Consider the following 17,429-nt stretch of genomic DNA (forward strand, 5'->3'; position numbering starts at 1 on the left):
TGGAAGATAAGATCAAGCCCAAACGACCAAGGAAAGCCCACATATGTAAGATTATTATAAGATGGACCACACGACCAAGGAAGGCCCACAAGATGGGCCCAAACCCATAAGAAGTAGGACCCACAAAGATTACCATGAGCTGGTATCCTTATAACATCAGTTGGAAGATAAAAAAGGACTCACAAAAGTATCTTTATCTTAAGGTCACGACCAAGAAGAGTTTTAGTTTAAGTTATATTTGTCTTTTATCAATATTGAGTTACCTAATTATGTTAGGACTTACCTGAAGTGTTAGAGTTTGGGTGGAATTGGAACAAGGGTAGTTTTATTGTAATTGGACTCTACTACCTTCCTCTATTATAAATAGAGGTGCATGTACTCTCATTACAACAAGTGATAGATGTCAATAACGTATTACACTTTTCCATAAATTCAACATGTAATATTTTTATTTTTGATATCTATAAATAGAACTTAAGTGGGAGGTTTAGGAGATCCAACAACAATCCTAATTCTTCCTCATCGTTTTTCATTGACATGCTCCACTCCTTTCACCCTCCTCTTGGATGTCTCCTTCTCTTTTATCTACTCTTCTCCTTCTTTTCTCTCTCTATTGTTACTTTAAAGTTGAAGATGTTAAAGGTTATGGAATCCTGAAAATTAACATGATATCATAGTAGTGATTTCAGGATTCTAATTATTTTGTGCTCGGATCATGAGTCATGGAGGTGCTGGATTCTACCTCTTCAATTTGTGTTGGAATGGCTAGGGAAAGGTAAGTATTTCTTCCCAGTTTGGTTCTTGATTTTTCATCTATATCAATGTCAAATATATGTCAGACATTCTTCCTTTCAGAAATTATGCTTCTTTCATGAAATTTTAAGGGAAAGTTTGTAGTTTCTCTTATTCCATGAAAGTTGATATTTCGGTTGAAAGAAAGCTATCAGTTTGAGGTGTTTTACAACCCTATTTCTATGATTCATGCAGCCTTGTTTTCTATAAACGTGTGGCTAGTTGATGATATTATTTTTTGCAAATCAGTATAATCTATCACTACTGGATGTTTTTCTTTTTATCACATACCTGAGTTGAATTGTTGTAATACTGGTTGATTGACTGCTGAAGTTTCATGTCTTGCACTGCTCTTTGCTGCATGCAACAAAGCTCTCCTTGAGTTTCAGAATTCTAGGCGAATTCCTGCATATTGAATAGAGATTTAACTTCCTTTTTAAAGCCTTTTTTTACCTCAGAAATCTCTTATATTTGGAAATATTTCCTTATTCACAAGTGCTGCTGATTAAGTCAAGTTTATCATTGGAAACTTTATGTTTTTAATCTATAGAATATGGAAAGTATTCCAGATAAAATATCCTTGAATTTTCTATAAGAAACTTTCCTAATGATGAACTGATCAAGTTGGAAACAAAAAATTTCTATTGAGGCCTTGAACTATCCATAATAGAAGGCGGTAATGGAAGAGGAAATGACTGCTTTATGAGAATACCAGATTTGGACTTTTGTTTCACTTCCTCTTGGTAAGAAACCTATGGGATGTAAATAGGTCTTTGTCACAAAGCATAATTTGGATGCTTTGGCCCGTCTCTAGGCCCGTTTAGTAGCAAAGGGGTACACATAGTGTTATGGAGTTGATTACGAAGAGATTTTCTACTTGGTAGCCAAGTTATATTTAGTGTGTATGTTGCTATCACCCATTGCAAATTCTTCTTGGTCAAATTTTCAATTAGATGTGAAAAATAATTTCTTAAATGGTGACATTAAGACGGAAGTCTATATGCATCAACCACCTAGATTTTGTGTTTGAGGGGGAGTCAGTATGTAGAATGAAAAATATGGTTGTATGGTTTAAAATAGACTCCTCATGCTTGGTTGGATAAATTTAGCCAAGTGATACTTTGATTTGGTTTTAACAGGTGTTCGGTTGATCATTTCGTCTTTGTAAATAATACCTCCAAAAGAATCGTATTACTAGCAGTTTATGTGGATGGTATTGTCTTGGCTGGGAGTGATACTAATAGTATAAAGGATATCAAAAATAAAATATGAAATAAATTTAAAACAAAATATCTCAGACTTATTAAATATATTTTAGGTATTGAACTCTTCCAATCAAAACATGACATTGTCTTATCTCAAAGAAAATATGTTCTATATCTACTTGAGAGGACACATGAATGAGGGATGTCGACCGACAAATACTCATATGGATGCTAATACAAAGTTATGTGATGGCTCCAATGAAGATGTTGAAGTGGGTATATATCAGAGACTTGTACGGAAAGTCATTTATGTCACTGGACTAGACTTGACATATCATATGCAGTAAGTGTGGTTAGTCAGTATATGCACAAACCACAACTTACTCATTGGCAAGCTTTGGAAAGGATTGTCATATATTTAAAAAGAGCTCCAGGCAAGAGACTCCTATATAAATGTTATGGCCATTTCAATAATGAAGGATTTTCAAATGTAGATGTTAGGAATTACATGCCCTAATTCCAAACTAGTTAGAGCAATAATAATAAGAAGGGAAAACAACAACAACAAAAAAGAAGTACAACAAGATTTATATAGGTTCACCTCAAGGTGAGACTACGTCATGTCTTCTGCTACTACAGTAATCCACTATGAATATGAAATATTTTACTAAAGAAATCACACACTTACAAGTGTTTCTCCCTAACCTCTTAGGTTGCAACTCGAGATGCTCCTCGGTATAAGATGATTAAAACCCTAATAGTGGTGCCCCTCAATTATAAAGAGAAAATTAGGGCAACCATATTACAAGAGTAAAATTCCCAAACTGCCCTTCATGAAATAACAGTTAATATATTGTGGACCGGGTGGGGGCGAATGGTGACCTGACCGCATAGGTTGATCCACGACCAAATCAGCCTAGGGCTTTAATTAGGCTCCACAACTTAACACGCTACACTTCCATCCTTTGATGATATAAGTGCCACATTACTTTGGATCCCAAACCCCTCTACTACTCCTTCGGTTGAAATATCCTCAGCTATGTACTCTGGTAACAGAGGTACAACTTCAACTAATAGAGGTCGTTGTAGGAACTCTAAAGGAGATAGAAAGAGAGGTGGTAGATCTAGCTTTAGCTCCTCAATGACTGACACAAAGATTATGCACTTATTGTGGAGGATTGAATCACCTGATTGATACTTGTTGGAAACTTCATGCCAAGCAAGATTGGGCTATTGCTAATTAGGCCTCGGTTAATAATACTGAAAAAATGAACAAAAATGAACAAAAAGATTAGTCAATGGAAAGAAAGAAGACAATCTCGATGATGACTTTGATGGTACCCACACTCACTTCCTCCTTCACTATTGCTGCTGCTACAACTGTCTCAGTTATAATTTCACCCTCTTCCTCCTCTTTAGGTAATAAAAGTCTTTTACATTCTTTATCTCCACATTTACTAGATAAATTTTTTACCATAGTAGACGAATTTCAAACCAAGGTCTTTAGGATAGAAACCTCCTCTACTAGTCCTACACTTCAGCATCATGATGTTTTATTTGTTCTTCAGTTTTCCTAAAAGTTATTGTCTACAAGCCAGTTAACCAAGATGTTTAGTTGTTCTATCACTTTTTCTCCTTCTTGTATTTTTCCAGATCTGGTGATGAAATAGGTGATTGGTGGAGGCCATGAAACAGGAGGTCTCTACTACTTAAATTTGCCTCAAGTTACTGTGGCTTCTATTTCTCAGCCAGTGGCACGACAATGGCACAATAGATTAGGGCATCCATCATTGTCATTACTTCAACACATATTTCCTTCTTTTAAGTTTGTCTTCCCCATACTTAAATATGGGATAGGATCCCCAACCAACTCAGCATAGGGCATTAATTAGGCTCCACAACTTAACAATGTGGTCGGATCACCTGATGACAAGAAATATACTTCAGAGTATTGCACTTTAGTTTGAGGAAACTTGATCACATTGAAGACTAAAATATAAAATATTTTTGCAAAGGTTCAGTGTCGAAGAAGAATAAAGAGCCACAACCCATGTAATTAGTGAGCTTCTATAGATCAAATCCCTCCTCACAAAATTAGGTTCCCACAAAGGAGCATACATGGAACTACATTGTGACAATTACACAACCAGCCACATTTCTTCAAATCTAGTCTTCCATAAGAGAATAAATCATATTGAGGTAGATTTTCATTTTGCATGAGAAAAATTACATGTTGGCATTATATCTCTCAAACATGTTTCAACTCTAGGGCAAGTTGCAAACATCCTTACAAAGTCAGTCACATCCAAGATTCAAACCACTATAAGCATCAAACTGGGTATATATGATATTTTTTCACCCCCAGCTTGAGGGACAGTGTTGGAAGAAGTAATCTAGTTATAGTGGAATTGATGTAAAATCTCTTATTTTCTTGCCCCTTTTCGACCCTTCTTAGGGTAAAGGGTATTGATGTAATTAGTTAACTTTTTACTATTATAAATAGATGATTAGGGGGAGGTTTAGGAGCGTCACTTAACAACCTAAATCCTCCTTCCCTCGCTCTCAATCTCTCTCACCAAGCCATCCACATTCTCTTCTCCTCCTCTCATTCTCTCTTCTCTTCTCTCTTTCTCTTTGGCTTCATCTTCTCTTAATCTAGTTCTTCTTTGTTTAACATTATGGGATCCTAAATCCAACAACACCTTCAATCTAGATTGAAGAGCTTGCTAGAGCTAGAATCTAGCTCAATCTCAAGCAAGATTTGTTGTAATTGTGTATTTGAGCATGCACATGGCTTACAAATGAGCCCAAATATCTTTTGTGCAATTCTAAGTTAATAGAGCTTATATTAATGGAATTCCCCAAACATGGGTTCTTGGGTGATGAATACCAATAGGGGAACATCAATAAAAAAAATTGATGTTATTGTCTTGTACGATTGATTTTTTTATATTATTTTCTTTAACTTTCATACACTTAAATTTAAATTGTAAATAATCAAATCAAACACCCCCCCACCAAGCCACCTGGTGTTATGGTCACTAGTCATGGATCGAGTAACTCGACGTGGGATTTGTGAATCCAGCACTGTAAGAGAGTTTCTGTCTCGGTAAGGATGGGAAAGAAGATTCCTTTCTTTGGCCAGGTCTCGGGTAGGAAGAAAGCAACCTCCTTTGAGGGGCTAGGCTGTTGTTCTCAGTAAGGGCAGAGGGCCCTTGCTGCTACTGCTCGGACAGGTGGGGAAAGGTTCCCCTTTTGATCACGGAATAGAGGGTTTGGAACCACCCTCTTGTTGCTGCTCGGGTTAGGGGCTGCAAGCCTCTAACTTGGACAGTCTTTGGACCAGAGGTTAGGGGTTCCTAACCTTTCTTCTTGCTGGCCTTAAGGCTGAGAACCTATGAATTGTGGCTGCTTGTGGTGTGGTGTGGTGATGGAGAAGCCTCAAACCTAGCTCGAAAAGAGAGGAAGAGACCCTCTATGGCTGTTGGTAATGGATGGGAGGCTAAAGCCTCTGATTGAACTGGGAAAAGGGGCAGAAATTCCCCTCTTCTGTTCGATATGGAGCAAGGTAAACAAAAATTAAAATAAGGAAGAAAGAAATTTAGATTCAAGAGGGAACCTGGACCTAGAGCTTATCAAGGAGACCTCCAAACCCTAGAGCTCGTCAAGGAGAATTCCAAACCCTGTTTAACCTAATTCAATGTATGCCTTTTTTCATTCTCCTTACCCTCTAAGTAAGGTTGACGTCAGCCATAGTTATAGGGTTAATTATTACAATTCTGCCCCTATGGCAATTTAACTTATATAATGCATAAAAAAATTTAAAAAAATATGGAAAGAAATCTATTAACTCTGCTATTAACTTTGTGACTCAGTGCGTCTTCATTGTATGACTCAGTTAGCAATTGCATCCTCAACATCTGTCGCCCCTTGGAGAAAGAGCAAGTCCTCAAGCTTGTAAGTGGGGTAGACCTATTTGAAGGTGTCCAACTATTCCCATGTCGTTGCGTCTGGTTCAGTGGCAATCCATTGTTCTAGAATCTCCCATTGGTCACTAACCAATCATACTCATAACACTGCGGCTGGTGTAAGGATGACGTGTCCACCGGAGGAAGGAATGGTGTGGTTGTGGGGGGTGAGCCCGTATATGGTTTTAGTAGGGATACATGAATTGTAGTTGATAGGCTACTGGGCCCACGCGCCAAATAATGGAGAAAGGCCCAAAGTACTTGGGTGAGAGCTTATGGCGTGGAGGTTTGGAAATGGAATGTTGTTGGTATGGTTGGAGTCATAACCAAACGTAGTCCCCTACCTCATATGAGACATCTCGGTGTCCCTTGTCATAGAAATATTTCTTGCGAAATTGAACGCATCGGAGGCGAGCTATAATATTCTGTAGTACCTGGTCACGATCCATGAGTGCCTGATCAATGGCGTCCACGCGGGTGGACCCTAGAGTATAAGAGAGGAGCAGAGGGGGATCCCTGCCATATAAAACCCAGAAAGGAGTGGATTGAAAGGCTGAGTGGAATAAAGTGTTGTAACAATATTCAGCCCACAGTAGCCATTGCATCTAGTGTATCGGACCATCACCCACAAGGCAGCGTAGATACATTTTAACATCGTGTCATCATGTTTCTTTAAGAGCAAGACTGGTGAAGAGCACGGGGAGCGGTTGATGCGAATAAGATCCTGTTGTAACATGGCCTGGCACTATCGCTCGATTTTATCCTTTAGGAGGTTTGGATATCGGTACGGTCGAACTACCATCACATCAGGATCTAGTTCTAAACAGATCCTATGGTCACAGTGTCTCAAGGGAGGCAATCCAGAAGGCTCATGGAAGAAGTCTAAGAGCTCGTCGAGAAGTTTTTTTATGGTGTTGTCCGGTTGGTCTTGTATGTGAATGGTATAAAGGTGGTGGGGTTTGTCCACCTGACTGCCCTATAATAGCACTTGGCGTCTGCTCAATATAAAACTCATAGTTAAAGCAAAAAAGTCACATAGTATGGGTCCTAATGTTTGTAACCATTTCATGCTTAACACCATATCAAATCCTACAAAAGGTATGACAAAAAATTCTGACTGAAATAAAGTCGTACAAATTGAAAATTTTACCGCTTTGCTAATCCCATAGCTTGTGACTTTCTCCCCATTGGCCACTGAAACCGTGGTTGTTGGGTGTGGATGGATCTATAACTGAAGGTGTTAAGCAACTGTCACGCTAAGAAACTTGTGTGTACTTTTCGAATCCACTAGTCCCACAAGTTCCTGGTCGAGGACTTGAGCTCAGACTTGCATAGTTTTGGCAAATTTCTGCCCACTAATGGCATGCAGAGAGATTGCTGGTGGTTCCTCCTCAATAAGATCATCACTATTTTCTGTATCCTCTATTTCTTCCACTTTGAGCCAGAACAACCGTTTACATTAGTGGCATGCCCTGTATGGTTCATCACAGTTGTAGCACAGGTTCTTGGACCTCCGTTCCGCCATCTCGAAACTGGTTAATTTTTTGATATACTGAAGTGGGGGGTTAATAAAGCGTGTGTCAGCTGCCAGAGTAGTATTCGGATTATTTCTGGGCGGTGGTAATGCTGGATATGGCACCTGAAGAAAAGTATTTTGGCGCCCTTGCCAATTGGAGGAAATGTTTCATTCCCCTTGCCAAACAGGCCTACGATTCTGAAGTCGTTGTCGTAGTTCCATTGCTCGAGCTAAATTCATTGCCCGAGCCAAATCTGAAGGTGATTAAAGTTCCACCTCTAACCTCAGAGATTGAGTGAGGCCTGTTGTAAAGAAGTTGATCGGTTGGTCGACTCGTACCAACCGGCTAGTGTGAGCCAATTTTTCTTGGAACTATTTTTTATACAGTTCAACAGACCCGGTTTGTCTCAACAAGACCAAATCTCCCAAGGGGTTGTTGTGGACGGGAGGGCCAAATACATTTTTATTGCTAACCAAGCTATCCAGCTCCATGAATGAGTGCTGAGGTTTCTTACAGTTACTAATAAAGCTGTAGAAAATTGCTCATCATGAATGAATCAGGCTTTCAGCTAACCACAAACCAGATCAGGAACGTAAGCTAACTTTATCAAAGAAGGGAAGTTGCTGAATTTTCAACATTTCAAGGCATCAAAAATGAAATATGGAAAATTGTATAGAACCAAAATTGCACAAATATTTACATTTGTAGCCAAGTCCAAGAGACCGCATTGTAAAAAAATGCACTAACAACTAAAGACGGCGGACATATGCTGGATTCGTTCTTGTTGGACCAAGGAAGATGTTAAGCACCCATCTGTGGTTATTGAGACAAGCAAAGCCTTCTGAAAATCTTCACTCAACGATCTCTGCGTCAACGAGATTAAGTATTCCATGGAGGCACCATCACATGGCAGCATAATTGGCCCATTTCCCGGCAGTCCGTATTCTTCTTCGGAGACTGCCAACAGAGCTTGTAAAATGGGATTGCAGAGGAATGTCAAAGGAAAGACGAAGCGCTCACAATCTGTTGTGTATGCAACAAAATGACCTTTCTCGGCGACGGATCTGCTCCTGGTCGCAGCTAGTTTTTTCACCAACTTCTTGGGGCTCATCATTGTCGCGAGTGAAGAGTTGCAGAAAAAGTTCGCGGAGGAAAGAGAGAGTGATCTGGGATTCCAATGGGTGGTGTATTGATGAATGAAAACCTCGAGAAGGTGATGTATATATAAAAGGATTCCAAAGGCACCGATCAGCTCCAATCTGGATAGCTGGGTCTTTAATCTTGCTGGGTTAGCATGGAGGCAACACCATGTGCTGTTCATACAACGATAAGGCTTGGAGGAGAGCAGGTAGGGCCATAGTTCCTTATGGCTGCTTTCTTTCTTGTCCACAGTCTTGACAGCAGACCAGCCTAACTCCACTCAATTAAACAGTGGAACTTGCAAAAGGAATTGTTGATTTCTTATCACATCACATAGTATCTACAAGTTGGGCCGGTGCCAATGATAGAACACATCCTTCATCTACTTGCAGTGGACTCTGCTTCGCACCAACCTTGCCAATCGACACAGTTGTGGATCAGGTGGTTCACATCTCTCACGACTCTAGTTTGGGACACATGGACTCTTACATGGCTTCAGTAGAAGATCTGGTTTTCACCTTACTTACAAAATTGGTCACTTTTACAAAAACATTACAGCATGTCCGTGACTTTGTTAAAATGGGGTTTCCAAAAATTGGGAACCTTATAACCGAACAAAATCCCAAACTACTTTGAGATGCAGGACTTTGCTGATACACATATATTTTAGTAATCAATTATATTGTTAGCATTCAAAAGGAAAAAATTGATGTCAATTTGATTTATATGGAAGGAGATATTCGCATTGGAGTCGGCAAAGATCAAGCTACAACTCGAAAAAAATTAAAAGGTCCTAAAATATTCAAGAAAGCATCTTTTAAGTCAAATTATGTATTAATTTAAAGCTATTTGAGTCTAGTTTACCGTCCTTCGAGAATTTTTGGGTGTACTTTCTTCGTTCATGTTACATCCCCACATACTACTAAATTGGATCCGAGAGCGATTAAATGTATTTTTTTGGGCTACTCTCGTACTCTGAAAGGATACACGAGTTATAATCCTCCTCTAAGGAAGATGTTTGTCTCTAGCAATCTGACATTCTTTGAAGACCAGCCCTATTATTCATACATTGGTGCCCCCACTTGGTTTCTTTGTAGGTAATGAATTTCCTAAACCTATTGTGTCGATCGATGACTCAATAGTTCATGGCCGTGATGACATATTTGTCTGCCCCTTGAAGCATTGGTTGACACTACACCTATGAAGTCTCTAGACCCCTCAGAGGTAAGTTCTCCTTCTCCACTTTATATTTTTGCTCCTTCATTTGATACTCGACCTATTGCTCTTCGGAAATAGACAAGGTCATGCACACGACCATCCACATCTCACCCCATCTCCCATTTTTTTATCGACTCATCAGCTATCCTCATTTTGTTGTCAGTTTCTTGCCTCTATTTCTTCTACTTCTATTCCTTAGTTTTATTGGGAAGCCCTACAAAATCCAGGATGGAAAGTAGTGAAGGATGAAGAGATGGCATCCCTTAATGATAATAAGACTTAGCAACTTGTTCCCCTTCCATTAGATAAGAAGTCGGTGATTTTATTGTAAAACATAATCCAGATGGATCTGTGGCCCACTTCAAATCTTGACTCATGGCCAAATGCTACACTCAATGTTATGGAGATGACTATGAGGAAACATTTTCACCTGTAACCAAGTTCAACTCGGTACATCTCTTATTATCTCTTGCTACTAACTGTCGATGACTTGTTTTTAGCTTGATGTGAAGAATGTCTTCCTTAATAGAAATATTGAGGGGACTTATATACAACAAACACTTGGATATGTGGTTCAAGGGGAGTTTGTATGCCACTTATAAAATCCTTATATGGTTTGAAACAATCTCCACGGGTTTGGTTTGACAAGTATTTCAAGATAATATCCTAGATTAGGATTGGTTTCCTAAACTGATATCCTCATCAAATTAAAGATACTTCCTACTTCTAAGATATGCACTAACAAAAACAAGATTCATTGGTATGTGCTTTCCATTGTTAAGACGTCTGGAAAGTTTCCATTGCTATTGCTCGAGATCAGGAAAGTATCTAACAAGTTTCTCTTACCTTTTGCCTCTTGCCTTAGCATCGGTTTCATTATGTAATTACATCTCTACACATGAACTATATTCAGAAATAGGAAATATATGTCATTGGCAGCTTTTAATATGGTTGGATAGCTCTCGGATTCTAGGGTATGGCTAGCTCTTGGTTTGGTGTTTAAATTAGTCATCGATGCAATAAGCATAGAAGTAGCATTCATTACTATTTTATTCACACTTCTCTATTTTTAAGAAGTCCTTGCAGTTGCTCTCGGATCCACCAACACTCGATTCAACTTATTATTGGTAGTTTATTACTTGGTTCCAGCTTATTACTTGATGTACAACTTCCTTACTCACTATTCGATGTGATATAAATTATCATTTATCCTTATTACACTTAAGGACTTTCATTATTTACATGTTATTTGTTGCTATATAACAACATACTATGTGCTTTTTGGGTTTTGGTTCATTAAAAATGTTGTTATTGTGTCTCTCTAATTGAGACATTATTATTGAAGAAAGAAATCCTTGGGTGATTACCCTGGGTTCACTATTTATTGACTATTGTCAACTTGATTTAACTTAAAGAATTGGGTTGGTTCAAAAAGTTCAGTTTTACAATGGCTCTTAAGAACCCCAAAGGCAAGAAGACTGTCCCTATAGAGAAGTTTGAATTACTCCAAAAGATAAAGCATATGATGACATCTACCCTCATGAAGAACTTGAATTATTTTAGAAGATAAAGCACACGATGGCCCCGACTTCTTCACCTTCTTTTACTTTAATCCCAATTTAACCTTTTCCTTAGTTGTGTTTCTCCTACCATCTTTTTTTACTCTTTTTACCCTCTTTGGCCAACCCTTTTGTGTGTTCGCTTTGGTTGTCCTCTTTTTTATAGATAGGTGTTTTTAAGTCCATTGAGACTATTTTATCGGTACCTTTGAGTTTTCATCACCGTCTTTGTAAGTGACAAGCATTACTCTCTTTTATGATTATTATCACTATTTCATTTGAAATCCTTTGAGGTTATTTTTTACTTATGTTTTATCACCCATTTTTTAAATTTTTGAGTATGTGTTTGATCGAGTATTTATTATTGGGAGACATTGATGGAGGAGATAATTACTAGAACTATTTTATTTGTTTCAAACTAGGCTCATCACTATTACCACCTAGCACGAGGGGGAGTGTTGAAGATATGGACAAGCCTAGGTGTCATTGATATAATTATCCTTTGATCTTTTGTTTCTTATTCACTCCTACTAGGCTGAAGGGTTTACTGATAATATTTATATTTTTGTCATCTATAAATAAAGCTTAAGGTGGAGGGTTAGGACAACCATCCACAATCCGAATTCTTCCTCCTATTTTCTCATTGACTTGCTCTACTCTTTTCTCCTTCCTTCTCTCAGACATCTCCTTCTCTCTTCTCTCCTCTTCTCCTCTCTTGTTCTCTTTCTTTTTTCTCTCTCTCATTGCTTTAAAGTTGGAGACCTTAAAGGCTATGGAATCATGAAAATCAACAAAAAATTCGTAATGTAATCAATAAAAAAACTCTCGAAGTCGGTACTTTGGTAAATGAATAAATAACACAAGCATGTTATAAATCAATATAGAGTACACACATGTGATTTCTTCCTTGAACAAGAAAAACTATATAAAATTATATTAATGGAGTTAAAAAATTTCTACTTAAACGTAACTCTTAGAAGTTCTATGATTCAATTATGTTAAAGTAAAAGAAAAGAAGTGTATAGTTTAAAAGACCACCAGGAAAAAATAAATGAAAAAATATTCCATTTAAAATAGTCTCTTGACTTGGTTTAACGTATATTAACCCAGCTTGACTCACTCATTATGTCTCATTACCCTTGTTGCTACATATTGGATCTTTTTAATCAAAGCATTTTTGTTAAAGAAGAAAATCCTCGGTTTGACTACCTTGGATTATTACTCATTGACTAATTTCAGCTTGCACTATGATGACTCTTAAAAACACCAGAGGCCAGAGGATTGTCTCTGCTGAAGAATTTTCACTACTTCAGAAAATAATGCGTCTGATAGCTTATCCAAATAGCCAGCCAATTTTATTGCTAACCAAGCTATCCAGCTCCATGAATGAGTGCTGAGGTTTTCTTACAATTACTAATAAAGGTGTAGAAAATTGCTCGTCATGAATGACTCAGGCTTTCAGCTAACCACAAACCAGATCAGGAACGCAAGCTAACTTTATGGAAGACGGGAAGGTGCTGAATTTTCAACATTTCAAGTCATGAAAAATGAAATAGGGAAAATTGTATAGAACATAAATTGCACTAATATTTACATTTGTAGCCAAGTCCTACAAACCGCATGGTGAAAATTTCACTAACAACTAAAGACGGACGTATGCTGGATTAGTTGTTGTTGGACCAAGGAAGATTTTAAGCACCCATCTGTGGTTATTGAGACAAGCAAAGCCTTCCGTAAATCTTCACTAAGCGATCTCTGCGTCAACGAGATTAAGTATTCCATGGAGGCACCATCACATGGCAGCATAATTGGCCCATTTCCCGGCAGTCCGTATTCTTCTTCGGAGACCGCCAACAAAGCTTGTAAAATGGGATTGCAGAGGAATGTCAAAGGAAGGACGAAGCGCTCACAATCTGTTGTGTATGCAACAAAATGACCTTTCTCGGCGACGGATCTGCTCCTGGTCGCAGCTAGTTTTTTCACCAACTTCTTGGGGCTCATCATTGTCGCGAGTGAAGAGTTGCAGAAAGAGTTCGCGGAGGAAAGAGAGAGTGATTTGGGATTCCAATGGGTGGTGTATTGATGAATGAAAACCTCGAGAAGGTGATGTATATATAAAAGGATTCCAAAGGCACCGGTCGGCTCCAATCTGGATAGCTGGGTTTAATCTTGCCGGGTCAGCTGGGATGCAACTCCATGTGCTGGTCATACCACGATAGGGCCTGGAGGAGAGCAGGTAGGGCCGTAGTTGCTTATCGCTGCTTTCTTTCTTGTCCGCCGTCTTGACTGCTGAACAGCCTAACTCCACTCATTCCACTCAATTCAACATATGAACTTGCAAAAGGAATTGTTAATTTCTTATCCCATCACATATTGTCTACAAGTTGGGCTGGTGCCAATGATAGAACACATCCTTCCTCTACTTGCAGTGGACTCCGCTTCGCACCAACCCTACCAATCGACAGAGTTGTGGACCAGGTGGTTCACATCTCTCAGGACTCTAGTTTGGGACACATAGACCCATACATGCCTTCAGTGGATGGATGGTCTGGTTTTCGCCTTTCCTGACAAAATTGGTCACTTCTACAAAAAATTACAGCAAGTCTGTGACCTTGTTTAAATAGGGCTTCCAAAAATTGCTAGGTGACTTGGAGATCTAATATTGCCCAACCTTATAACTGAATAAAATCTCAAATTACTTTGAGATTTTTTATTTTACTGATACACATATATCTTAGTAATCAAATATTGTTCGCATCCAAAAGGAGAAAATTTCATGTCATTTTGATTTATATTTAAGAAGATATTAGCATTGGAGTAGGCAAGGGTCAAGCTACAGAATAAAGAAAATTAAAAGGTCATAAATATTCAAGATGAAATATTTTATGCCAAATTATGTATCAATTTAAAGCTATTTGAGTCTAGTTTCTTGAGCAAGAAACCATTTGTGATTCTGAGCTATATTTTTGGAGATATCAATATCAGAAGTACCAATGGTCAGTCCTACTGAAAATCTCTTATTTTTTTCTATTTACTCCCCTATTATCTCTTCTTGAATTGACGTTAATTGAGTTTTCTTTTCTCCTAAAATTCAAGTTTTTAACCAAATTTCTCTCCTAAAGAGAGATTTTTGGTCAGACTTAATCACTCCATTATGTATTTATTCAAGGTATGCAATATCTTGCTTTGATGTTGTTTTCAGGTTTTGTGTTTTTGTTTTTTGGTTGTATATCTTTCAAAAAATTGTGGTCACCCCAAAATTTTTATACTTGGTCAATTTTATTAAGTTCTACCATTATAGACTCCCATAGTTTTCAAAAAACAAAAATGGTAACTTTGGAAGTATGAGTGTTGTATAGTCACCTCATTCTGGTTAAAGTTTTGTTCCTCTAGTGTTTCGTCAATTTATGATCTTGTACTTTTATGCCTATACCCATTACCTAAAAAGTATAAAAGTGTGTCCAACATCCAGTTTGAGTCAAGTATTATTTTTCTTCACACAAGAGGTGATTTGTGTTTGAGTTACCCTTAAAAAGTAAGTAGTTCTTTGTTGTGCCCTAAAGTGTGGTCATTTTTCTGTCTATAAAAATGGATGGAGTGTGTTTTAGACTATGACCGTTTTGATAGGTATATGGAGCTTTGTCGTATGACCATATGTTTTATCTAAGTTGGGTCTTCATGTCCTTTTTATCTCTAGCTTGAGGGGGAGAAGCAAAAAAAGTACAAGAAATAGGTATTTTGTTCTACATGTTGTGATAATTTTTATGTGACCAAAATATTCAATAAAGGGGAACACAAAATATGAAACCTTTGCATATATGAAGAATTTTTTTTCAGAAAAATAAAATTGAAGACCTGCTAGAGGGGGAGTGTTTGAAGGGCACGATGTAAGAGAAGAAAAGCAAAGAAATGGTATGGTTGCAATCTTTTTGGGAAGAATTAGCTCTCAAGCATGGGAAGAATGTGGTGTATTGTGATAGTTTAGAGTGTTATTCATTTAGAAAAGAACCCTATTTATCATACTAGAACAAAGCACATGCAGGTGCATTATCACTTCATTAGATTAGCTCATGAGGATGGAGTATTAGCACTTGAGAAGATTCAAGGGAGTCAAAATATGGCTGATATGTTGACAAAAACTGTTACGATTGAGAAACTAAAGTTGTGTGCAACTTCACTTGGACTTCTCTTTGAGGATTGAAAAGTTGTTGTCGTTGCGCAGGAGATATTGATAATGGATTAGTCTCCAAGTGGGAGATTGTTAAGTTTTGGAGCCTAATTAATGCCTTACGCTGAATCAATATGTGGATCATTAAGGGTAGTTTGGGGATTTCACACTTATAATCCGATTGCCCTAATTTTCTCTTTATATTTAGGGGCACCGTTGTTAGGGTTTTATCACCTAGAGTAAGATCATCAAGGAGAATCATCAGTTGCGGCTGAGAGAGGTTAGAGAAGGGGTTTCTCTTGTAAACTATTTCATCATTATGATGGAACTGCAGCGGTGAAAGACATGACATAGTCTCACCTTGAGGCAAACCTGTATAAATCTTTTGTCTTTCTTTATTCTTATTTTCCCCTCTTCTACTTTTATTATTATTTCTCTCACTTATTTGGAATTAGGGCATCTAATTCCTAACACCCATTGCTTTTCGTAAGGAACCTAGGATTTGTACTTGGACTTCTACATCTCATCCTATATCTAATTTTGTTTCTCACCATTGTTTGTCTCTTTTTTTTTGCCATATACTTACATCTATTTCTTCTATATTTATTCCTCGGTAGTATTAGGAGGCCTTGAAATATTCATAATAGAAGGCGGTAATGCAAGAGGAAATGACAACTTTATGTGAATTTGGTTTCACTTCCTCTTGGTAAGAAACCCGTGGGCAGTAAATGGGTCTTTTTCACGGAGCATAATTTTGATGATTTGTGGCCCGTCTCAATGCCCATTTAATAACAAAGGAGTACACATAGTGTTATGGAGTCGATTATGAAGAGATTTTCTCCTTGGTAGCCAAGTTAAATTTAATGTGTATCTTGCTATCACCCATTGCAAATTCTTCTTGGTCAAAGTTTCAATTGGATGTGAAAAATACTTTCTTAAATGGTGACATTAAGGAGGAAGTCTATATGCATCAACCACCTAGATTTTGTGTTTGAGGGGGAGTCAATATGCAGATTGAAAAAAATGGTTGTATAGTTTAAAATATACTCCTCATGCTTGATTTGATAAATTTAGCTAAACGATACTTCAATTTTGTTTTAACAGGTGTTCAGTTGATCATTCTGTCTTTGTAAAGAATACCTCCAAAAGAATCATATTACTAGTAGTTTATGTGGATGGTATTGTCTTGGCTGGGAGTGATACTAATAGTATAAAGGAAGTCAAACATAAAATATGCAATAACTTTAAAACAAAAGATCTCAGACTTATTAAATATACTTTAGGTATTGAAGTCTTCCAATCAAATCATGGCATTATCTTATCTGGCGTTATCTTATCTCAAAGAAAATATGTTCTTGATCTACTTGAGAGGATACATGAATGAGGGGATGTAGACCGATAGATACTCATATGGATGCTAATATAAAATTATGTGATGGCTCCAGTGAAGATATTGAAGTGGGTATATATCAAAGACTTGTGGGAAAACTCATTTATGTTAGTGGACTAGACTAAACATATCATATGCAGTAAGTGTGGTTAGTTAGTATATGCAAAAACCACAACTTACTTATTGGCAAGCTTTGGAAAGGATTGTCAAATATTTAAAAAGAGCTCCAGGCAAGGGATTCCTATATAAATGTTATGGTCATTTAAATAATGAAGGATTTGCAAATGTAGATTGTTAGGAATTAGATGCCCTAATTCCAAACTATCGAGAGCAATAATAATAAACGTGAAAGAAGGGAAAAAACAACCACGAAAAAGCAGTACAACAAGATTTATACAGGTTCACCTCAAGGTGAGACTATGTCCTGTCTTCCGCCACTACAGTAATCCACTATGAAGATGAAATACTGTAC

The 17,429-nt window shown here is 37.6% G+C and overlaps 2 protein-coding genes across 2 annotated transcripts; both read right to left on the minus strand.

The window, feature by feature from the left end:
* Positions 1-8,224: 8,224 nt before the first annotated feature.
* Positions 8,225-8,596, minus strand: LOC137943714 (auxin-responsive protein SAUR64-like). The gene has a single exon (XM_068789152.1). It carries the CDS (start codon positions 8,594-8,596, stop codon positions 8,225-8,227), a length of 372 nt encoding a protein of 123 aa, XP_068645253.1.
* Positions 8,597-13,034: 4,438 nt separating this feature from the next.
* On the minus strand, positions 13,035-13,403 carry LOC137943716 (auxin-responsive protein SAUR67-like). The gene has a single exon (XM_068789153.1). It carries the CDS (start codon positions 13,401-13,403, stop codon positions 13,035-13,037), a length of 369 nt encoding a protein of 122 aa, XP_068645254.1.
* Between the last annotated feature and the right edge of the window lie 4,026 nt (positions 13,404-17,429).

The sequence above is a fragment of the Aristolochia californica genome, unplaced genomic scaffold (assembly GCF_029961685.1).
Source record: "Aristolochia californica isolate CCGP_79_NKW_82.1479 unplaced genomic scaffold, dmAriCali1.0.hap1 SCAF_11, whole genome shotgun sequence".
Lineage (NCBI taxonomy): Eukaryota > Viridiplantae > Streptophyta > Magnoliopsida > Piperales > Aristolochiaceae > Aristolochia > Aristolochia californica.

Bases quoted from the DNA above. Each gene is read 5' to 3' on its own strand.
- LOC137943714 (XM_068789152.1), bottom strand. From the start codon at position 8,596: ATGATGAGCCCCAAGAAGTTGGTGAAAAAACTAGCTGCGACCAGGAGC.
- LOC137943716 (XM_068789153.1), bottom strand. From the start codon at position 13,403: ATGATGAGCCCCAAGAAGTTGGTGAAAAAACTAGCTGCGACCAGGAGC.